General features: G+C 43.7%; 1 protein-coding gene across 2 annotated transcripts; it reads right to left on the reverse strand.

Annotated features, from left to right (window-relative positions):
- Nucleotides 1–652: 652 nt before the first annotated feature.
- Nucleotides 653–24,484, reverse strand: PSPH (phosphoserine phosphatase). 2 transcript variants are annotated; one of them, XM_037506762.2, is made up of 7 exons: nucleotides 24,410–24,484; nucleotides 17,621–17,745; nucleotides 5,740–5,898; nucleotides 4,805–4,939; nucleotides 4,223–4,368; nucleotides 3,117–3,265; nucleotides 653–1,155 (listed from the first exon to the last, which is right to left on the reverse strand). In XM_037506762.2, the coding sequence occupies exons 3-7, from the start codon at nucleotides 5,877–5,879 to the stop codon at nucleotides 1,048–1,050; spliced, it is 678 nt and encodes a 225-aa protein (XP_037362659.1). In that variant the 5' UTR covers nucleotides 5,880–5,898; nucleotides 17,621–17,745; nucleotides 24,410–24,484; the 3' UTR covers nucleotides 653–1,047. The 2 variants fall into 2 exon arrangements, with proteins under 2 accessions (XP_037362659.1, XP_037362658.1); XM_037506761.2 differs by lacking the exon at nucleotides 24,410–24,484 and adding an exon at nucleotides 13,025–13,078 and having other exon boundaries at nucleotides 17,621–17,652.
- Between the last annotated feature and the right edge of the window lie 190 nt (nucleotides 24,485–24,674).

Raw genomic sequence — 24,674 nt, forward strand, 5'->3', positions numbered from 1 at the left:
TATATGTAATTAGGAGCTTCATCTTCATGTAAGATGAATAGAATTTGGTTTTAGTTCTTTTACTTCATGTGATTATCAAATACCCATCTTTGAAGGTCAGTACTTTTGCCACAGGCTCCCCTTATTTTTTTTAAAGATTTATTTATGCATACAAGAGCTGGGGTACAGGCCAGAGATGCGGGGGTTGAGAGGATCCACCAGAGACAGAGTGCAGAACAGAACAGGCAGATTGACTGAAATACACTGCTGAGGGGAGCAGTGGGCGAGAGAGGAGAGGTCTGCTGCACCATGTGGGTTGCTCCCTGGCAAGACTGGGGATCGAACTTGTGCTGCAATGCCTGCAGATTGCTTCATAGTGCAGTGCTTAATCCCTTGCACCACCAGGGATGCCTACTCCCCTTATTTTTTAAAATGGCTTTCTTTGTAATATTTCCTCTATGACAAATTCCAAAAGGTACTAAATGTGCTTCTGTCATCCTGGAGCAGCACTACACTCAGAGCTGGGGGGTGACCAGGAGCTGTGGCAGATACACCGTCACGCCAAGCATTATGCCCTCAGCTCCAGGGTCTCCACAACTTGGCTCTTTGCTGGAAGTTGTTTCTACTTAAAGTACTTGAAACACTGGATATTAAAATACATGATAGGCACAACTGAAAATACCACAAATTTGTTCTGATATATGATAAACTTTTATTTATATAACAAAGCGAAAACCAATATTCACTTAAAGCTGCCTAATCCATATTTTCAGTAGTGAAGGCGTTTAATTTACTATCCACCTTTCAAAGACTTCAAATAAAATACAGCTAGGAAAACACACAAGTCAGATTATAAAACTCTCCAGGCAATTAATGGTCATAATACTAGAAATATAGCTTAATGACAATTTTCTAGGAGCCCTAACTGTAGTTTTACTTGGAAGTCTAGCTACTCAGTATCAAATTTGCACATTAAGTTGTAATAAGTAATTGTAAGTAAACAGTATTCAAACTGTATAACTCTTAAAAATTAACCTGAAGTTAATTATGCGCTGCAAAAAGTTGCTATTACTCTTCCAGTTCTCCCAAAAGCTCCACAAAGTCAGTGATGTACCAGTCAGCGTTGTCCTTCACCTGCTGCCTGATCACATTTCCACCAAAGCCAATGAAGACATCCTAAGAAAGAGCCAAAGAGAAGGAAATCGTTTTTTAAAAAGTCACAGCAACCACCTAGGACAAAGAGTGATGTCTGAAAGAAGCAACTGTTTATGCAAAGAAAGGTAAAACCGAGCCTCACCTAGACTGCTCCCAAGTTCCCCTGAGCCTCCTCCTGAGTAAGTTTAACAATGCTGCAGAACCATGGTCCCTGTCCTCTTAAACCAAGACAAATTGCTTACCAAAAAAGAAAAAGAAAATCCCACAAGGTGGTGACTGTTCTAGACTGGATGGTAATCTCATCCAGGCCAGGCAACTTCAGAAACCAAGGAGGAGGCTACAGCAAGTAGAAATCCCAAGTCCAGATCAGGACTGGAGCTGGCATCTCCCCGTCCAGCACCCTAAATGACCCCGAGGGGCCTCCCTTCCAGGGTGGGGTATTATTCTGGGCCAAAGGAGACAATACCCCAGCATCTGTGGGTAGCTCTCTACTTACTTTCCCTTATTAAAATCGATTAAAGGAACATTATTTCATCAGTTTCTACTAACACATGATCTTTTGAAATGGCATTTTCCTTTTTCCTCCAGGCCATAGACACCATGTACGCTAATTTGGAAATACAAAATTCTCTTACTTGCTCTATCTCTTCATTTTAATTTTCATGCCACACAAGGGAGAAAAAAACAAGTCTTACCTTCTGGTTACACTTAACCGCCTAACTGATCTTCCTGCCTGTGAGGCAGCCCTCTGCACGCCAGCACCGTCAGCTGTCCTAACCCGCTGACTCACTCCTTCTCTGACAGAAGCCTTCCAGGGCTTCCCGGAACGAAAGATAATAGCCTGGCATGTGGGGTCTACAGAGGTTACTTCTGCCCAGGCCAGGACTGTGCCCAGTACATCCCTACTCTTCTCTGCTGCCTCCCCTCCCTCAGGAGGCTTCTTGCCCTAAAGCCAGACCTTGGTGTGGTAGCTGCTAACCTTCCTTTAGGCCAGATTCCTCTGACCACCTCTGAGGGCTACACACCTGTATGTGTGCCGCTTTCTCTTGGTTAAGTCAGGGCTGTGTCATCTGCTGACTAGTAGGGTCACCTGGAATTTATAACTGCCATTTCTCTGTGCTAGGACTGAGCACTCCCCCAGAGAACTCCATACTTCTGTGTATTTCTCATAAACTAGGCCACTGTTCAACCACAAGTTGGTTGTAAATCATGTTAGGACATGTTATCATGAACTGACTCAAGTAATGTCAAAAGGATCCCAAAAAATTCTTTAACCAATTTTGATTAATCATTTACAAAGACAGCTACTATTTTTAGATCTTTGTAAACTGAGTAGTAAAGAGCTTACCACTATAATTTCAGCACATTTTTCTTAAGTAGAATAAAACAATAAAGGCAAAGTCCTACATGAAATGGACATATTTGCTCGATAGAACATTTGCTATACAGAACTTGTTTCTTGCTAGTCTCAGAAAATAACATTAATTCAAAGGAAAACAAATGCTTTCAGATGAGCACATTGTCAAACTCCACTAGCCTCAGTCCCCAATCAGTAAAAAAGAGAAGACTTTATTTACCTCACACAGTTGTTATGAGGTTTAAACGAGTTAATGTAGGAGGAAATGGTTTACCAAATATAAAAGGACAATAAAATGTTGCTTAAGGTTATAAGAGCTGCATTATTATCTGTGGTATTTGGAGAGGTGAGTTCAAACCTTGTTGAACATACACTTTGGGCTAAGAGGTGGCAACCATGCTCGGGGACAAGGGGTCATTCAGTTTGAAAGGTTTTTAATTCACTAAAAATTCACAATCCTCTATGGGCTGGCAAAAAGTCAGTTGACATACTGAGATTCGATTTGTTTTAGTTTTGTTTTTTTTTTTTTTTTAATGATACTTAGATGTTTCTGCCTAACTTTCAGAAGCCTTACTGTGTTTGAAATCAGTTAAACTGAAACACAACCAGGACGCTCCATACGTACAGCAGGAGGACAAGCTTCCATGTCCGTGGCTCCATCTCCAATCATGACTATTTTCTTAAAATGAAATTTTTCCTTTAAAAACTTAATAACTTTTCCTTTCCCACCAGATTCAGCTGTGGGCTGCATCTCATCAAAACCTGCATATTCACCTGCAAAGAGCAATCAAACAGTATTAGGAGGCACAGGATTGAACCGGTAGGACCATCTTTTTACATAAATCACATCCTCACTTACCTGTCGCTGACAAGGCTAAAAACTGACCCTCGGTAGAGAGACAGCGCCTGGACTTTCATACTTATTCCTCAGAATAAACAGGCTTTGCTTTTAAATTCCAAATACCTCTTGTCAGGTTACTCTTTTTAGGTCATAAACACCTTGAGGTAAATTAGTTTTGTTTTCTAAGCTTCCTACAGAGTAATTCTCAAACCATGTTGTGGTGGCTAAACACCATGAAATAGCAATATATTAAATTTAAAGTTAAAATATAATTTCATCTAAAAAAGGAGATTCCAAATCACATTTGATCAATTATTTCCATTCTTAAAATGACCACATGCATTCTCTACTTATTTTTCTAATGCACCCTTCAAAAGTTTTTCCTAACACATTTAAAACTTTAAGATGATTGGGTTTTAAGAATATCAGCCACCTATTGACTAACAGGAAACATCTTGAGATGACAGAAACTACAGCTGTGACTTTGTGATGGTCCAGAGAGGGGCCACAATTATCTGTAACAGCAGCTACAATGCAGTGAGCTGCTGCCAAATTAACTGTCCTTCCTGAGTCTAAATTGACTCAAATACAAGCTCTCATAAAATGGAAGTACAATACATGATAGAGTAAGTCATGTGGGTTACATGGGAATTAATATTTTCTTACGTGGATGGCTATATGGATACTAGAGCTAGGACAGAGGACGATCTCAGCCTGTCTTTCGGAGCAAAGGACAGCAAGGAGCAAAAGTCAAAAGAATCATTTATCTCAACATTAAACTCAATATTTAACACTTTGCTTAAGCTGCATTCCAAGCTGCATTCAGACATCACCCAGAATACTGCAAACTAAGATTGACAAGAGGAGAAATGTAACCATTAAAGCATTACCATTAAAGTAGAATTTCAGCCTGTTTGCAAATACATTGGTTGATGGGATATTGAGCTTTGAATCAACATGCTCCACGATGCTCCTAAAGCCACCAGATATCAAGAAAACCTGAACATTTCGCTCCTGTAGGCGACTTACAAGCTCCCTGAAAAAAAGAAATATAAAATACCAAACACTGATAGAAAAGAGAAAACATGAAACACAAAAAGGAAACTAAAACATATTTTTTCTCCTGAATGTGTTTGCCCAAGGCACAATGAGCAAGGTATATTGCCTGGTGAATTAACATTTTGTGTTTTTCTAAATGCACCTAGCAGTGAAGGGGTGGGGCCTGTTTTAGGAGACCATTCCACAGCTCCCTTCCGCGCATGGGCCCAGAAAGACAACATGAAGAGGCTCAGGCTCCCCCTGGAGGGGAGGCATACATGGGAAGAGACCCAACCAGCCAGATGAGACTGTTCCCCAGTGCTGACAGCGCCGCACAGAAAGGAGCGCTAACATTATGGGGAGATACTCAGGAGGGTGTGCCCTAGGACACAGGGCTGAAAGGGAGACTATATCCAGACCCGGGCTCCACTTACCTTATGCCTGGGGTCAGGTGTGGTGGGTGCTCTGCTATGAGCCTTTGCACCTGCTCCCTGGAGGGCTGGATCAGAGCTAAGCGCTCTGTGAGCGCCGCCTTGAAAGGCACTGCCCCGCCCATGGCGCGCCGCGTCCTAGGAGGAAGACCCAACAATCAGTCCAGCCAAGTCAGGTATCTTCGAAGTTTAGCCGCCAAACCAGCTCCTTGGCATCCACCCAGGAGAAGGTGCTAAGGTCCCAGTGTGCAACAGACATGCTATGATACCATGGGAGCGAGGTCTGGGATGCACTACTGAAGGATGTTTAAGACCCACACTAATACTCTGGAGTTGAGTCCTTCCCAGCCACAAATGCACCATCCAGTGATCTCTGAAAACCACACATACTACCCACAGGACTTTCCTCGGAAGCCATAAGCTTTTGCTCAAATGCCAGGTACTCTTGTATCAAATGCAGCTGAACCTGAAAATGGCCCATAACCTGGTGACAGCAGGAGACCCTAAGATGGGGGGCAGGGGAAGTGCAATCACCCAGCCATCCACTGAGAGCTGAAAGGCTCTGATCCAAAACTGGCTGCCAGCAAAGCACTAAGGCCATAGCCATAAAACAAGGCCGTGAGCTCTAGGACACGCCCTCACAGTCTTCTCTGGTTGGTTATGGTTGCTGTTCCCAACCAAGCTAATAAGACCAAGTCTTATCCACATTTGCTTGTCAGAGGCAACTTATTTTTTGCCATAGATGTTTGCATAAATGAATGACTGGCTATCATATGCTATTAAATTCAGCTCTTGGGGATGGAATAAAAATCTGGTACCCATGTTTCATAGCCAAGGACTAAAATCTGGGAATTATGACTCTGATCCAGCACAACATCAAAAGCCACTCCCTTCTGCAATCCTTTATCAATCCATAAAGCGATAAATGCTGTTCCTACATTTCTGACACGGCATCCTCAACTCCACAGAATTTGGCCAGTTCATCAATTCCTTCTTCTCTGATGACTGTGCTGTCAACATCAAAGCACACTGCATCAGCTGAACAGAAAAGTTTCCTCAACTCTGAGTGGGAGACCATCCTTGGAAGAATTTTCCTCCTACAATAGAAAAAGATAAATATATTTAAAGATATAAAATATAATCATAAAAAGAACCAATTTTGCTACTAATGCCAGTCAACATATTTCTGTTTCTATCAGTGAGTGTAGCCTATGTAAGCATCTTCTTATAAACTCATTTTTTTTTTAACAAAAACTAAGCACATTCTAAATTCTAACCCTGAGGTTACATAGATGAGCAGGACCCAAACTCTGCTTTTAGGAACTTGGCTGAGTGAAATACCAACTTGTAAATATATTTGATATTCAGCTATCTTTGACCCAGCCATTACAGCAATAAGGCAAGTATTAAAATGGAAATGTGCATAAGGTAACATGGGTACACAGAGGAAAAGTTCGACTTAGCTTATGAAATAAAGGCTTCTAGGAAGCATGGTATTTGAGCTGAATCTTGATGAGTAAGTAGGCCTAAGAGTGGGTTCTCAAAGGACAGGGTATCAATTCTGTGTGTGCTAGGGACATGAGGGAGGGAGATGAATGCAAGAAGAGAGGATAGTGATGATAAAGGGAAGGAGAAAGAATGATGGACAGCCAGGTGGAAGTTACCCAGTGGTTCAGTCCAGCTTGCCAGGTTGTACGTGAGGAGCTCAGACACATGACATTTAAAATTCAGGATTCAGAAATAAAGTTCCATTGGCACATGGCCATGTTCATTTGTTCACATGTTTACAGCTGCTTTCATGCGATAACAGAGGAATTAAATAGTCACAGCAGAGACAGTATAGCCTGCAAAGCTTAAAATATTTACTATCTGGCCCGTCACAGAAAAAAATCACTGATCACAGACTCTTGTCTTTAGTCCTTAGGAGAAAGTACTCCAGATAAGAAACATGAGTTTCACTAGAAATCCACCGTGACTTAATAAATCCAGTTAAATAATTGAATCTACATCAGTATTATCAATCTAAATGTGAATAAAGATTCCATTCAACAGGAAACTAGGCAGGAAAAAACATGAATACTAAACACATACACTACTGATTATCTAGTCTGGTTTTTTCCCCATCATCGTCTTGTTCAAGCTGAGCCTCCAATGGAGAGTGACTTCCCATCTTCACATACTGCCCCCTCTTGGAGGATTCAGTTTCCTTTGCCGCTTGGTCCTCATCTGTTCTCTTAATGTTGCAGGTGACCTGCAGCCGGTGTTTGGTCTTCTCTACCTATGTTCACTCCTTGGATGAATTCATCTGGGTTCCTGGCTTTAAACGTCATCTCTATGCCAGTAACTCCCAAATGCGTGCCTGCAGCCTTGTTTTGTCTCCCAAACTCTAAATGTCTACCTACCTGACCTCTACTCAGATGTGTAGTAAACATCCCAAACTTAACATGTCCAAAACTGAACACCCAACCTTCCCTCCTCAAAAATCTGCCATTGTTGCAGTCTTTCTCTCTTTCTTGTTGGCAAGTCCATTCTTCAGTCACTCTTGACATTTCTCTTCCTCTCAAATCCCACATCAAATCTTCCAGGAAATTCTGTTGGTTACCTTTGAAAAAATCTAACCAAAATCTGACCACTTCTCAAAACACAGCCACTGCTACTACTCTAGCCCATGTCACCAATATTTCTCATAAGATTGTATCAGTAGCCTCCTGAAAAAGTCCTCCACCCCAGTGTTTGTTCTCAACATAACAGCCAGAGTAACCATTGTAAAGCTGGAAGTCAAATCATGTCACACCTCTAGCTCAAAGTCCTTCAAAGGCTCCTCATTTTACTAAAAATAAAAACCAAAAATCTTACAATTACCTTTAAGTTCTGCTCCCAATTCTGGCGATGGCACCAGTGGTTCCCCCACACACACCATTCACATTCCCTCCCCATTACACATCTGACTTCATTCCCCTCTCCTCTCCCCCTTGCTCACTCTCATGTAGTTCACTCTACTCCAAACCTTTTGGTCCCTGCTGCTCTGTAAATACAGCAGACCGGCTGCCCACTTAGGGCCTTTGCTTCAGTTAAGCAGAACATGCTCTTCACTTAGATACCCATTTGGCCAACTCCCTCAGTAAGAGTTTGCCCAAATATATCACATTCTTCAGTGAGCCAACTCTGACCACCTCGTTTTCCACTGCATCACCCCCCCCCCAAGTCTTTATCGGCAACAGAGACAGTACCAATTGCCCTCTCAATGTTCTACTTTCTCTTTTTTCTGTAACATCTATCATCTTCTAAAATATGATAACATTTACTTATGTATAGACTGTCTGCCCTAATGCAGTCAATTTCACAAGAGAATAATCTTTATCAACTTGGTTCATTGTTGTTCCATTGGCATGAGAACAGCAACTGGCATATAGTAGGGCTAAATTTTGGGCCAATTTAGTGAAACAATAAAGTGCAAATGCTGTCTTCACTATAAAGTCTTCCCTGATTCCCTTGAGCCAGCAAAACAATCTCTCCCTAGAACTTCAACAGTACTATCTATAGTTCTGGTTTTTTATTTTTTTTTTAAAGATTTATTTTTATTTATTTATACAAGCACTGGGTACGGTCAGAATCGCGGGAGGGTGAGAGAATTCACCAGAGCCAGAGCGGGGAGCAGAGCAGGCAGAAGGACCGAAGTACACTGCTGAGGGGAGCAGCGGGCGGCAGGAGAGGTCTGCGCGCCATGTGGGACCCTCCTCCGGTGGCCGGGGAGCAGCCGGGGACCGAACTGGCGCTGCAGAGGCTGCGGGCAGCTTCACAACCCATTGCTCAACCGCTGCGCCACTGGGGAGGCCCAGTTCTGGTTTTTTAAAAAAACATTTTACTTTATTATTTTTTTAAAGATTTATTTATTTATGCATACAAGAACTGGGGCACAGGCCAGAGGTGCAGCTGGTGAGAGGATTCACCAGAGACGGAGCCGGGAACAGAACAGGCAGACTGACTGAAATACACTGCTGAGGGGAGCAGCAGACGAGACAGGAGAGGTTCTGCTATGCCATGTGGGTAGCTCCCTGGCCAGGGGCCGGGATCAAACTCTTGCTGCAGCAGCTGTGGACAGCTTCATAGTGCTGTGCTCAACCCCTCACGCTGCCAGGGAGGCCCCTGTTTTTTTTTTTAAGATTTTTTTTTTTAATTTATGCATACAAGAACTGGGGTGTAGGCCAGAGGTACAGGGGGTAAAAGGATTTACCAGAGACATAGTGGGGAGCAGAACTGGTGGATTAACTGAAATACATGGCTGAGGAGAGAAGCAGGCAGGACAGGAGACCCACATGCTGTGCTATGTGGGTCAGCTCCTTGACTGGGGATTGAACTCATGCCATAGTGGCTGGCGATAGCTTGATAGTGCTGAGACTTAACCCCTTGCGCCACCAGGAAGGCCCTCCATAGACCTGTTGTTAACAATGGAATTCATAAAATTCCAACTTACACTTATTTATGTCATTTCACTTCCATTCCTGGATTGCAAGCTCTTTATACTAAGATCCAAATTTTTCCCAAACACTTATTTTGACCCTCTTTTAAGTAGATGCTCAATTTCTGAGGGTTGCATGAATAAACTATGTAATTGTGAATTACATGCCATGAGTAACTATTTTTTAACTTTTTAATGTGGAAAATTCCAAATACATACAAAAATAGAAAACATGAACACGTAAACTTCATGTATTCAACATCCTACTTCAACAATTATAGCAAATCTTGCTTCAACAACCCCACTAAAATGGTTTTGCACCCCAATTCCAACATGGGAGTGGGACAGTTCCCACATATCCAAGCAATTCTTTTTTTATAAGATTTATTTATTTATGCACACAAGAACTGGGGTACAGGCCAGAGGTGCGGGCGGTGAGAGGATCCACCAGAGACAGAGTGGGGAACAGAACAGGCAGACTGACTGAAACACACTGCTGAGGGGAGCAGCAGGTGAGTCAGGAGAGGTCTGCCATGTGGGTAGCTCCTCCCTGACCGGGAATAGAACTCATGCTGGGGTGGCTGCGGTTAGCTTCATAGGTTGTATCTTAACCCCTTGCACCACCAGGGAGGCCCCCAAGCAATTCTTGAACACCATCAGAATGTCCTACAATTCAACTCAATTCTCCCACCACCTACCCTGAGATAGCATCAGACTCCAAAGGTTAGGGGTTCAGTCCCACAAGACTACCCGGCACACGCTTTTCAGCTGCCACTCTGAAGTCCACCTGGGCTTCTGACAGACTAGCTACAGCTTGAAGGCACCAATGACCCCTGCAGTTTGATTAATTTGCTAGGGTGGCTCACAGAACCCCGAGAAACATTTTACTGACTACATCACCAGTTTGTTTTAAAAAGGTTTAATTCAGGGGCAGATGGAAGAGATGCACAGAGCAAGGTATGTGGGAGAAGGGGTGGAGTTTCCATGCCTTCTCTGTGTGTACCCCATAGCTCCACTTGCTCACCAACCTAGAAACCCTCTGAACCCCATCCTTTGGGTTTTTATGGCGGTGTCTTTACAAAGGCACACTTGATTAAACATTGGCTGTGAGTGATTTAACTCAACCTCCAACCCCTCTCCACTTCCCAGAGGTCAGCCCTCTAACCGAGTGGTTGCCTTTCCAGGCAAACAGTCCCATCCTTTGAAGAGTTCCAGAAGTCATCCATTAACATAACAAGAGACACCTTTATCACTCATCACAGGAAACAGCAATGGCTTTTAGGGGCCCTGTGCTGGAAATGGGACCAAAGGCCAAATACATAGTTCTTACCATAAAATCACAATATCACACCCACACACTTACTTGTGCCTTCCCTTATATCTCAAAGCAAATCATGTCATCATTTCACACAAAACTATTCCATGCAAATATACATTTCTAAAAGATAAGGAGGTTTTTTTGTAAAATATGATCATATGCAGTTTAATATTAACTATACTACGGTACCTGCCTGTGTTTGGATTTGGCTGTTGAGTCTAGAATCAAATCAGGTTAAGACTTAATCATATCATGGGCCTCCCTGATGGCGCAGCGGTTGAGCGCTGGGTTGTGAAGCTGCCCGCAGCCTCTGCAGCACCGGTTCGATCCCCGGCTGCTCCCCGGCCACCGGAGGAGGGTCCCACATGGTGTGCAGACCTCTCCTGCCGCCTGCTGCTCCCCTCAGCAGTGTACTTTGGTTCTTCTGCCTGCTCTGCTCCCCGCTCTGGCTCTGGTGAATTCTCTCACCCTCCCACGCTTCTGACTGTACCCAATGCTTGTATAAATAAATAAAAATAAATAAAAAAAAAAGACTTAATCATATCAGACCTCATAATTCCCCTGCTAATATATCCCTGATATTAGCATATAAATCAATATAATATCTATTATTCAACTCATTTATGTCCTTCATGATTGGATCCTCTTTATCTCACCAATCTATTCCCCACTGCTCTTCTCCCCACAAAACACACACACACGCACACACACACACAAACACACAATTTATGCTCAAGGAATAGAAAGGACTTCTCATTCGTCAAATATGTCATGGTTTTTTACTCCTCTATACTTTTGCAAATATTGTTCTCTTCTCCACCTGAAATCACCTAATACCCCAAACCTAGTGGACAAATTCCTGTTTATTCTCCCAAGTGCTGATCAAATGACCTTCCCTATATCACACTATTTCCCTTTCTCTTTCCCAGTCAACAGTGGGTTCTGCACCAGCACAAGATCTGAGAAGTACAGAATGTGCAGCGTCTCCAAGAGGCTCCTGGTTTCACTGAGGTGATCATGACACCTCATCAATGATGAATCATAATTGCTTCCATTTGAAAACTCTAACGTGAGTCTCTTTCCAACTACTAATACCAGCAATTGCTTCAACCAGACCCTGAGCCTCAAATATGAAAGGAAACGTCCATCTCCTCAAATAAAGTGAAGACTGAGTTCCACATCCCCAGGTGAACACTAGTCCTGACTTGTGCTGACACCACCTCTGGTATTGCATCGAGACCCCAAAGATGGAGAAAATAGGATGTTTGAGTCAAATGTTACATTGCACTTACTTGGAAGGCTGATTCTTTCCCTTGTCTTTCCTAACAGACAAGAGTTGGGTATGAGATCTTAATGTTGCCCATGAAATGCTCATGCCAGGCAGTATGTTCTCCACCCCTAGAGTTGCCTGGGTTTCAACCCCCTGCCTAGATGGCAGAGTAAACAGCCTTGGCTCCCGTTAATACTTCTCCACCTCTTGAAAAATGGTCTTCCTCATCATTCACTTCTGTTCCCACTTTTCACTATCTCTACCAGGAGTGACTCACAATTCATATATATACAAAATTCTCATAGCTGAGGGGGGAAATCTGCTGTGCAAGTTGTTGCTTCAGAATAAATTGTGTACATTAGAATTTCACACAAAGAAAAATCGTTGCTGGAGAATGGACTTTGGATCCCTTGGTGGGAGGCAGGACTAGAAGTGGAAGAAACCCTGGTGAAAAGTCCGTGCTTACACCTGGCGGCCCCAGGCCCAGTCCTGAACACTGGACCACTATCTTTTGCTGCTCAGAACAGGACCCCCGCCCACCTAACTCCCCCACTGTCCTGACCACCCTACTGCTGACCATCCCATCTCACCCCACTGTCCCAGCTCCAAAATGGAGTTTTCCTTCAGGGCCACCCTACAGGTCTGATTTTGGATACGAGGGGAAACCTCTTCACTTCAGCAAACACACAATCAATTTCTCAATCTACAAATCTTGGAAGAGGTATGTAAGATCATCTTCACCAGGCCCCTTTTGTTAGGACTGACCTCTTACCTTCCCATGTAAGAACAAATAAAAACTGGTACGGAGGTCGTGGGGGTTGAAGCACAGCTGAGAGAACAAAGCTCCCAGGGCTTAGATGGGGGCGCCACCTGGGCCAGCTTTACAGCCACTGTGACCGTGGGGTACAATATTTGCACCAAATGGCCCTCTAGATGCTGAAACAATGCACAATGGCATCGGAGAAGCTTCTGGATTAGAGTCAAAGAGTCTTCCTATAATGAGGACTAAGGTCTGTGGCCAAAGTACTTATGGTACATTTGATGATTAAAAAAAAGAACAGCTGTTCTTCAGGGAACCTAAGATTTTATACATTCCACATACAATTTTTTCCCAGTAAAGAGTAAACTGCTAACTGATACACAAACATCTAACAACAATAGAAAAACTGGACTCACGTTTCTCTAATGCTGGTTTCCTAGGAGATGGATTCTTCTCTTCCTGCTCCTTTCCTGAATAAAAATGCAGCATAAAGTTCTGACTATAAATGTCTTATCTTAAGAAAGATCTTGCATGTTCTGCAAGACCAAGAAAATCCTAGAAAGAGAGAACAAGGAAATGAACATCAAGGTCTAGACACATGAGAAGAAAGAGGGAGCCGGCTTCACTCCCCCTCATAATGGGACCAGTACAAAGAAGGGTCAGATGCAAAGTTTCCTAAGACTGCTTCCCTGGGAAACACTTGCCTTCTGCCTCCCTGGAGCAAGGCAGAGAGTAATGCCACTCTTTCCTGTGGCTTTGATTCTGTAGAAGCTCCAGGTCTGCTAGGATATCACCTGAACCCGTATACAAGGGCAGAAGGAGAAAGACAAGAGAATCTGTTGGGAAAACAAAATGCAGATGCAGAGAAGCACACTGAGGTGCATATCAGACTCTCTCAAATAGTCCCTGGTATGTCAACAGCAACCAAAAATTTTCACAAGAATCCTCTGCCTAATAACAAGAGAAGAAAGGCAACAACTTTGAATTACAATCCTCATAATTAAAACTAAATAGGCATGGATACAGGTGCTAAATGAAAAAGGAAAAAAGATCAATGAGAAATAGGCAAGAAAATAAAGCAAGAAAAAGCAAAATAAAGATTGAAACAGAAGGAAGCCACAATAGCTCCTTACAATAAAGGAAATACATAATTCAGACGGTTCAAATATGGTCCTTTCTGTACTCAGAAAGGGTTGAAATGTACCCTTTCTCTCACTCAAGTTACATGGGCTAAACCTCCCATGAAAGAAAAGAGTACAAGGCGTGCTCAAAGCCCTGTACGTGAGGGTGCAAGTCTGGCACATTTCTTCCCACTCTGCCAAGCATGACTGGCTTCTGTGTAGGTTTTCTTTTTTTTTTTTTTCTTTTTTTTTTTTAATAGAGGCATGTTTTTCATTTATTTATTTATTTGTTTGTTTGTTTGTTTTTGTTTATACATGCACTGGGTACAGTCAGAAGTGCAGGAGGGTGAGAGAATTCACCAGAGCCAGAGCGGGGAGCAGAGCAGGCAGAAGGACCTAAGTACACTGCTGAGGGGAGCAGCGGGCAGCAGGAGAGGTCTGCGCGCCATGTGGGACCCTCCTCTGGTGGCTGGGGAGCAGCCGGGGATCGAACCGGCGCTGCAGAGGCTCAGGCAGCTTCGCAACCCAGCGCTCAACCGCTGCGCCACCGGGGAGGCCCTGTGTAGGTTTTCTGAATCCCTCTCCCCTATCAGTCAGGGAAAGCTTTAGCCCAAGAGGAGCCAGAACAACAAAAGGAATGTTTTCATTTTTCTTTAGTCCAGTTTACTCTTTTTCTTAATACCATTTGCATCTAAAAGAGAATCATTTTGGAAAAAAAGAAAAAATAGTAATAAAAGAGAATCATTTTAGGCCTCCCTGGTGGCCTAGGGGTTAAGTCTCAGCGCTGTCACCACTTTGACTTAAGTTCAGTCCCAACCAGGGAGCTAACCCACATGGCTCAGCAGACCTCTCCTGTCTCCCCCACTGCTCCCCTCAGCAGTGTATTTCAGTAAATCCACCTGTTCTGCTAAATCCTGTCAGCCCTGCACCTGTGGCCTACACCCCAGTTCTTATATGCATAAATAAATAAATCTTAAAATATAAAATAGAATCGTTTTAATTTATAAAGGCCTGCCCAAGTCTCTTCTAATTTGGAATTCATAGGTTGCTATTTGACATTCTTTATCTGGGCATATATTAAATCGTTTGAAAATTTTAAAAGTTCCTTCTATTTTGTTTCAACAACATAAAAATGACAGTTCTCTGATCATTATTGTATCGAAATCCTAGCTGGTAGCTACAATAAAATAAATCTTAGAATTTATATTCTTCCCAGACCTGCTGTAGTTGATGCCAAAAGAATTAATTCCAAGTGAATCAAGACGTAAACACAAAATCTAAAACTATAAAACTTCTAAAATATGGGCCTCCCTGGTGGTGCAAAGGATTAAGTCTCAGCACTATGAAGCTATTGGCAGCCATTGCAGCACAAGTTCCATCCCCAGCCAGGGAGGTGACCCACATGGCACAGCAGACCTCTCCTGTCTCACCCGCTGCTCCCCTCAGCAGTGTATTTCAGTCGATCTGCCTGTTCTGCTCCCCACTCTGTCTCTGTTGAATCCTCTCACCCTCCACACCTCTGGCCTACACCCCAGCTCTTGTATGCATAAATAAATAAAATAAATCTTAAAAAAAAAAAAAAAACAACTTCTAAAACATAGGAGAAAATGTTCACCATTGTGGCAGGCATCTCTACAATGGGCCTCAGGAATGCCCCTCCAGGGTTTACCACCCTCTGTAAGGGCCTCCCCTTGGTTGTGGGAGGGATTTAGTGACTAACGAATTGAATGAGGCAAAGGTCATGGGATCTCACCAGATTAAACTGTAGCACCGATGAGTGCACATATACAGTGACATCATGGTCTATGCCAATATCAACTCCTTGAGATGTTGGCCTCAGGGGAAGGGTCATGGGGGAAGCAAGAGTGAATAAAAACTCCCTGTGTATTTCTTTGCAACCTCCTGGGAATCCATATTATTTCAAACTATTTCACAATAAGTGTTTTTTTTTTTTTTTTTGATGAGTTAAAAGCAAAACAATCAAATAAGAATGTGGCTTCCATCTTGCTCTGAGCTGCTATGTTGGTAGCTGCCCTAGAACTGAGGGAATCTCCCAGCAGTCAGTAAAGAACTGAAGCTCTAGCTAGAACCCCTCAAGGAACTAAATCCTACCACATGTGAGTGGCCCAGGAAACAGGTCTTCCTTCAGATGAGTTGATCCTGGCTACAGTCTCTTGAGAGACCCTAAGACAACCACCCACCTAAACTACTCCCAGATTTTTTGACCCACAGAAACTGAGAAAATAAGTATTTCTTCTTTTAAGTTACTACGTTTTGGGGTAATCTGTAATGCAGCAATCAGTACATAATAAGGTAAGCAAATGAGGTAAGCAAAATTTTCCTAAACTCCAAAAAGCATAAATAAAAAAGGGGGAAATGATAGATTGAACATTATCAAAATTAATAACCTTTGCTTCAAAAGATGGTTAAAAAAAAAGACAAGCCGCAAAATAGGAGAAAATAGCCATAATACATATGCTTGTCAAAGGATTTACACCTCTTAAATAAACAACTCTTAAACTCAAGACAAACGACCCTTTAAAATATGAGCAAAAGAGTTGAAATGACATTTCATAAAAGATAAACAAATAAATTCAAAAAAGAAGGATGACTGAAATAAAAAAGACTGGCAATACCAAGTATTGGTGAGGATATGGAACAACTGGAATTCTCGTACATTACTGGTGAGGACATAAAATGATGCAACCACTTGGGAAAAGAGTTTTGTAGTTTTTTATAAAGTGAAGCATATACTTAGCAGAAGACTCAGCAAGCCCCACTCCTAGAGATTTATCTAAAAGAAATGAAAACATTTCATAGCAGCTTTATTCATGATAGCCTCTAACTAGTAACAACCCAAGTGTCCATCAACAGATAAATGGAGAAATAAATTGTGATATATCCCTACAATGCAACACTACTTAGTAATAAAAAGTAATGAATTACTGATACAAGCCATAATTGATAAATACAAAAAACATACTGACTAAAGAAGCCAAACACAAAGTAGTACCTACGATTTCCTTTAAATGAAACTCTAGAAGATACAAATTCTATGACAAAGAGCAGATCAGTAACCCTGACTGCAAAGAGGCTCTAGGAAACTTTTGGGCTGATAGAAGAATTCCATTGTGGTGGTGATTACAAGTATGAATAAATTTATCAAAATCTATACTTAAAATGTGTGTGCATTACTGCATTTAGTTGTAGATCAAGAAAACGTTAACTAAAAAAATTAATAAGCATACATCAAATTATTTGAAAACTTAAAATGTCCCAACTACTTTCCTTCACCAATATAAAACTGATAGGACTATGATCATTATTATATCGAAAGCCCACCTGGCAGCTATAATAAAATTTAGAAATCTTTAATTTTATAATTTTCTTCGTAGATCCTCATTCCAGTCGCAGTCAAATATTTAAAGGGTAACTTACAAAGCGCAACTCCCACGGAAAGAAGACATATTGTAAATAAGTTCAATGAATGAAAGAATTATTTATTTAATTCCCAACTTGAAGTTTCATCTTTACAACAACGCACTTGTGGAGTACTTATTTATAATTCTAATTCTACTGAGAAAGAAGATGACAACGTCAGACTCTTCAACTCTAAATTCTGGAGATTTTCCTGACCTTGTACTGATGATTCTCCTATGCACGATTGCATCATTCATTCATGCTATTTAGTAACAGGCAGCAATAGAATAAAACAAGTGAAAACTACTCAAAAGTAAACTGATGAAAAAAAAAAAAAGCCTTGAAATCCCATGAACTATGTTGCCTACCTTCATAAAAATAAGGTTAGAATCACAGAAGCGCTGCATGTGGAAAAGGCAGAGCAGCAAATCAGAAAGTTGGGCACGCAGATAAACACATGCGGGGACTTACCCCGGCGCTGCTGCTCCTTCCTGGGCCGCCACCGCCTCCAGGACTCCAGAAGCTGGAACCTTCGGACTGCAGAGGGGCCAAGGGCAGGCTCCGACGTTCAGCCGCGGAGTTCCGAGGGAGGAGACCTGTGGAGACCGGCAGAGCCTTTACGGAGCAATCAGACGAGATCTGCTGATGCGTGCAGTAGCTTCTGGTCGGTGTTGCAAGTGCTTTTCTAAACTGGAGACCGCATATCTCTGCTTTGCAAAGCGGGGCTGTAAGAAGCCCGTGGCCCCGCCCCGGGGCGGGGCGCCCTGAGCCCGCCTCCCCCGGCCTCCGGGCTCGGCGCCAGCGAGCCTCGACGTGCGCTCCGCCGTGCGCGCTTTCGCGAGGGGCCGCGCGCCACCTCCACCCCTCCCTGGAGGACGCGGGGACTTCCCACCTTCAGGAGCTGCGCCCCGCCGCCACCTGCGGTAAGAGAACGCGGGAGAAGCCAGGGGCCTCTGTACAAAGTGTGTACTTAAGGAAAGGCCGTTAGGGGGCTCTTGTGAAATCCACGTCGGGCGTTATGAGTAGGAATGTAGGTCCCAAAAGAACTTTAAAAAATACCTACGTTCGGACCTCCCTGTTAAGCACAGCACTGTGAAGCTGGCCGCAGCTTCTGCAGCACGAGTTCGAGCCCCGGCCAGCCAGGGAGATACCCACATGGCGCGGCAGACCTCTCCTGACTCGCCCTAGGCGTCCCTCAGCAGTGTGTTGCGGTGGATCTGCCTGTTCTGTTCACCGCTCTGTCTCTGTGAATCCTCTCACCCCTGCATCTCTGGCGTGTACCCCAGCTCCTGTATGCATAAATAAATAAATCTTAAAAAAAAAAAAAAACCTACATTTACAACTAAAATGCAGAAAGACATGAGTGCCTAGAGGAATCTTTGCGCCCCCTTTCCGGTTTTTGTTTTGTTATCTTATTTCCTTCTAAATGTCACTTACTCAACTATTACTGTTTTGACTACAACAAATAAGGGGTTTTTACTTTGGGGTACAGCGGCTGAAGCTGGGCAGTGAGATTTAACTCTGAACCACTACCCAAAACCTCAGGTGCTGAGAATCAACTCTCCAGCTCCCTCTAGGCTGGGCCCTCGGGCAGAGGGGACACAATTACAGGAGTAGGACACTTTGGTCAAGGCATCCCGCCTTTTGCAACTTTTGAGAACACCCTTAAAAGCCAATTCTATCAGGAGATAGTGCTGATGGTCTTTGGTCAGGTGTGCCTTGGAAGTTCAGTCTCTGATCTCGTTAGTGAGAAAAAGGTTGCCAGGTTTGGGACACACTAGGGCAATGCAGGTGAAATTTCATGAGACAGGTAGAGAGGCTGCTTCTACCAGCAAAGATGATTTATCAGAATTTAGGGCTTCAGTATCTCCAGCTTCATCAAGGTCTTCTCACACATCCCACTCCAAATTTCAGGATCCCATTCCTTCATCGTCAGTGCCATCACTTTAACAGCAGCTAAGTCTGTGAGGCTGAGTTCAGTTTGTATTGTAACTCACTCGCATAATGAGATTCTAGGTTTGGTTTTCAGCAATCTCTGCAGCGACAGGAGTGTGGGTCTGTTAAATGTAGCATATCAGACCCTACAGGGTTCCTTTCACATTAAACAAGAGCAGGGTGCTTGATCGCCCTGGGGTAATGGGTATACATCCTGAGGTATGACAAGAAGGGGGTGAGGAGGGGCGTTGACTTGATGTAATTTGCATCCCAGAGACTGATCAGTGGAATGCCTTAATGAAATTGGAACCATGGTGGGGGTCGGGAGTATGGTTTACCTGTTCAGGGGACTCACCCTTCCTAAAGTCCTAAATAACATAATCATATTTTCAGTTTGACCCATCCTTTTCTTTGTTTCTCCTATCAATAAAAAGGCCAGGATCTTGATCTTCGAGCAGCATCCTGCATTGTACAGCTTGCTCCACCACTCCCGTTTCTTTGACAGTGTGGTGCTGCTGACACAATACAGGAATTGCATCTTTCAGCATAGACACAGAGGTTCTCAAGTCATTTATGGGGCACTTGAGGTGGAAATTTGGACCCCTGGTCTCGTTCTTTTCTTCCCCCAATTTGTCCAGTAACATTAGGAGCAACTAGCAAACCTCATATTCATTAGTATGACAAGAATGTTTGAGGTATAAACATGGCTACCCAGATCCTTGCCTCTTTTTTTTAAAAGATTTGTTTTTATTTATCTATGCATACAATGACTAGGGTGCAGGCCAGAGTGCAGGGGGTGAGAGGATTCACCAGAGACAGAGTGGGGCGCACAACAGGGCAGCAGTGAGCGAGACAGGAAAGGTCTGCGACACCACATTGGTGTGCTCCCTGCTTGGAGATCGAACTCGTGCTGCAGTGACTGCCGATAGCTTGATAGTGCTGAGACTTAACCCCTTGTACCAGCAGGGAGGTCCCCCAGATCCTTGCCTCTTATGTTTGATGAAGAGTATCCAATTGTATTTCATGTATTTCTATTGTCATATCCCCCTCTAATCACTATCTGCTATTTCTAGTGACTAGTCCCCATCCTCAGGTTAACTAGGGTCTCCATCTTGACCCAGCTCACTAGCACAGGCTCAAGAAGATTATAAGCGGGCCTCCCTGGTGGCGAAGTGGTTGAGCGCTGGGCTGCAAAGCTGCTCGCAGCCTATGCAGCACTGGTTCGATCCCTGGCCACTGGCGAGGGTCCCACATGGTGCGCAGACCTCTCCTGCCGCGCCCACTGCTCCCCTCAGGAGTGTATTTCATCAGTCTGCCTGTTCTGTTCCCCGCTCTGGCTCTGGTGAATTCTCTCACCCTCCCACGCTTCTGACTGTACCCAGTGCTTGTATAAATAAATAAATAAATCTTGTAAAAAAAAAAAAAAAAAAGAAGATTATAAGCATGTTATTATAGATAGCAAAAGATGTTCCTAATACCCAGGAAACCAATGGTTTTAGGATTTCTGTCAGGCAGCAAGGACAAAGACCAAATATTTTTATTATACTGCAGATTTTTATCTCATTCCTTTCCAATATAAACTCCAAATGAATCAAAGATTAAAGTGAAAACCAAAACCCTAAAAATACAAAACATGAGAAATTTAAAATTTTAAGTGTGTAAGGCCTGTTTTAAATAGAATAAAACAAAATCCAGATGTCCGTAAGAGAAACTCAAAGATAAATCTGACCACCTGAGAAAAAACTTAATGTTTAATTGGAAAAAGAGGCATAAATACCAAATATAAACAATACTGGGACAAGTTAATTGCAACACAGAAAACATGAAGAGTTCCCTTAAATCTATAGGAAACCAAACAGAAAGACAAAAGACATGAATACACAGTTCACAGAAAAAACTACCAATGGCTCTTACATGTAATAAACATCAAACATCACTGTTCTTTTCTCCTCTTATCTGAGGCAAGGTCATAAATTCCAGTCTGCTTCCAATAGAGGCTGCACTTAAGATGACTGTGCAGACTCTCCTTTGGTCGATACCTCCAGCTACAAGCAGGAGACATATATCCGTTAGTCTCCAGAATGATCTGTCCCAGACTTTTGTGACAACACCATTAGGGGTATATGGTGGTACATCCAGGTCAAAGTGGGTATCGGGCCCTAGGCATCAATATTATAAGTAAGCACCACCTTCATCTGGGATGTGTATCCTGGAGTGGGACTGCCGACTCTGATGCCCTCTTCTGGGGTGACTCCCTCTATGAGGCTGTGGGGTAGGCGAATTTCCCCAAGCAAATTTAAAGATAAAAGGTCTTCTCAGCAATGCTCCCAGCAGCATTATAATCATGAAGACCTCGTTGTCACTTCAAGTGGGTGAAGCTTGTTGGATGGCTTCTGGTGGTCATCTGAGTCTTACTTGTTCAATATTGTATCAGACACAGAGAGGCCAACCCAACTGGGCAGCACATTCCACAAAAATGCCACTCTCTCTGGATTCATGGCTTCTCAGTTGGTGGTCTCTTCAAGAGTTCCATCTGACCACAGCAAATTTGGCCTACATCTTCTGAAGGGCTAACTACTGTTCTGTGTTCACAGTATCTTTGCATAATGGTCCCAGTCGGCCTCTACGTAAATGCAGGTCAACACTTTCCAGCTTGAGTGATTGCTCTTTGTGCCATGCCAAGGCAGTACTCGTCTTCTTTACAAACTGGATTATTGGCCCTGTTGGCAAGGGCACCGCCCATCTTGGTGCACAGTGCAATGCCATCTTGGCCTTAAACACCAGAAACTTTCTTCACAAATAAGAAATAAGCTTTGATTATTTCAACAGCCTTAGCTCTATCAACCATTTGGCATTGTCTTCTTTTCTGACACTTGATCCAATAGTTCAGCAAGTCTTTTGACCCCACCTTGGGTGGACTGTGTGGCTGATTGGTGGATTTCCATCAGGAGGCCAAGGCGACACTCAAGACCTCAGGCGTTATGTCTAAGGAACCAATTTGACCCCAGCTTCACTCTTAATAAACAAAACTTTAATACCACTTTCACCTGTAAAATTGGCAATGATTGGACATTAAACACATTGAAGGACATACTTCTGGTCCTTTACCAATGTATATGTTTTGGGGGAGATTTAATAAAAACAAGACACTGGACTAATTTGTGTATTTTCATAGTCTCTCATATATACTTGTGTTCCCCTTTTATGAATACATAAATGTCAACCAGTAGGTGACTGGACTATTTTGTCATTCTTAGAAAAAATACCAGACACTGTTTAGAAGAACGCAGAATCACTATTTGCATCAAGATGATACACTCTCCCAGCTACTTTTAAGTATAATACAATTATAGTATATAAATATCGTATTATAAAATGCCATTTTAAGAAAATGCTCATACATACAAGTGTATATATATATTCTTAGCACCTGGATAATTCAGAATGTGTAAAGGTAACCTTATGGAAGAAGTTGAACTAGAGGAGGGTTTACTTCTCACCATATACTTTTGGCAATTTCTGAGTCTGAGCAATTTTCCTATTAACTATTAAAAATAAAAACTTTAATGACTATTTAGATACTAGGAAACAACTGCACACTTCTTCAGAGTTTTTTTAATCTTAAAAAGGAATTCCCCTAAAGGTTGGACACCTGCTCATGTTTTTGAGTTTTTAAAGATTTATTTATTCATACAAGAGCTGGGGTGCAGGCCAGAGGTGTGGGGGGCGGGGCCAGTGAGAGAATTCACCAGAGACAGAGTAAGGAGCAGTACAGGTGGACTGACTAAAATACACTGCTGAGGGGTGCAGCGGGGGAGACAACAGAGGTCTGCTGCACCATGTGGATCAGCTCCCTGGCCGGGTACCAAATTTGTGCTGCAGTGGCTGCCAATAGCTTCATAGTGCTGAGACTAACCCCTTGCGCCACCATCGAGGCTCAAGTTTTTGAGTTTTTAAACCTGCCTTTGTCAGTGCACAAACAAAGGGTACCAAGGTACCCCAAACCTTTATGGGATGAATGTTCTAAAAGGGATGCAGCCATCTGCATGCACAAAGACAAAGGAAGCATACTTCTTATGTGAAAGATTTTTAATAGAGTCCGTGTGGGAAGAGAGAAAAGTATTGCAAATAATAGTTTCCCAATAAAACAAAAAATTACCCATCCCCCGTCGGCAAATGTCCAGCCCAACAGGACTGGCTCAAAGCTCGGCCTCCTGAGGTCCAAAAGCTTGCCACAAGACTAAGGTACCTTCTGGCTGGGAATCATATTAGTTAGGCAGGTCCCAGAGAGCTGGGACAGGAGACTCAAAATTCAAAATGAACCACATAATCCACCATGAAGTGAAGATAACGAGCTGCCATTGTCGCTGCCAAGGAATGGGGGTAGCTTCCCCTAGTGTCTCTCACCCACGTCTCTTTCTAGTGTTTCTACGTGTCTCTCCTCCTCCTGTCTCCTCCTGGCACTGTTAAGGTGCGAGCGATAGCCGGAAAAGCAGGCGCACAAGAGCATGCACATGTTCAACCATAAGCAAACACTGTGTTTATTTAATTCCAGCTCTAGTTTCCAGCAGCCCTCCGCTTGTTCAGGAAGTCAGGTCCAAGGTATGGTGGGAGTTGTGATTCTCCCAGCCCCTTTGGCATGTGGATGGGGGAAGGGGGGGTGTAGTCTAAAAAGCTTTGGGGGTGGATTGTTCTAACACCTTGAAGACCTAAGCCCTAAAGGTGGACAGACTCCTGCTTCTTCCTCAGCTATCATCGCATCCATGCTGTAGCTTTTTTTTTTTAATAACTTTTTAAAAAAGATTTATTTATTGATGCATACAAGAACTAGAGTACAGGCCAGAGGTGTGGAGGGTGAGAGGACTCACCAGAGACAGAGCAGGGAGCAGAACAGACAGACTGAAGAAACACACTGCTGAGGGGAGCAGCGGGCGAGACAGGGGAGGTCTGCGCGCCATGTGGGATTCTCCCTGGCCGGGGATCGAACTCGTGCTGCAGAGGCTGCGGCTATTTCATAGGCTGCATCTTAACCCCTTGTGCCACCAGGGAGGCCCATGTATGCTGTAGCTTTCTACAGGCCCCTAGCATTTGCGGCTTTGCATTATATCTCCTAATGCTCCCTAAGTTTAAAGCACCAGGGATCCTAGAGAAAGGTCCTTATCAGATTCACCTGTGGGTTCCTTCCGTACCTGGAACGCCGTCGCGCACTCCGTACTTAGTCATGAAATCTCTAGAGAAAGGAATAAAAGCAGCAAGGGGAGGCGAGCGGGCCAACCTCGCGAGCAGGGGACCGAGGCGGCCCACCCTGGGCCCTGCGGTCAGTACCTCCAGGGACGCGCCGCCTGCTCTCCAGTCGCGCCAGATGCGCGGCCCACAGGCCAACCTCGCGCAGAGCGGCCCAGAGACCCCGCCCCGCTGACGTCCTCGGGTCCCGGGCCGCAAATCTGGGTCCTGGCCCGGGCGACACCGGAACCCCGCGAGCCCTACAGCAGGGCACAAGCTCCGCCCCCGCGCCATGGCGCCGCTGCTAAGGGACGAGGGGCGGGGCCACGAGCGACGGTGCGGCCGCGGCCCAATGAGCGGCGTCGGT

Source organism: Talpa occidentalis, unplaced genomic scaffold (assembly GCF_014898055.3).
Source record: "Talpa occidentalis isolate TD23 unplaced genomic scaffold, MPIMG_talOcc4v2.1 talOcc4.12, whole genome shotgun sequence".
Classification (NCBI taxonomy): Eukaryota; Metazoa; Chordata; class Mammalia; order Eulipotyphla; family Talpidae; genus Talpa; species Talpa occidentalis.

Excerpts from the sequence above, each read along its gene's own strand:
- PSPH (XM_037506762.2), bottom strand. The coding sequence starts at position 5,879 with ATGGTCTCCCACTCAGAGTTGAGGAAACTTTTCTGTTCAGCTGATGCA. Across the intron at positions 4,369-4,804 it reads CACCTGACCCCAGGCATAAG|GGAGCTTGTAAGTCGCCTAC; the intron begins GTAAGTGGAGCC and ends TCTTTTTTTCAG. Across the intron at positions 1,156-3,116 it reads TGGAAGCTTGTCCTCCTGCT|GATGTCTTCATTGGCTTTGG; the intron begins GTACGTATGGAG and ends GCTCTTTCTTAG.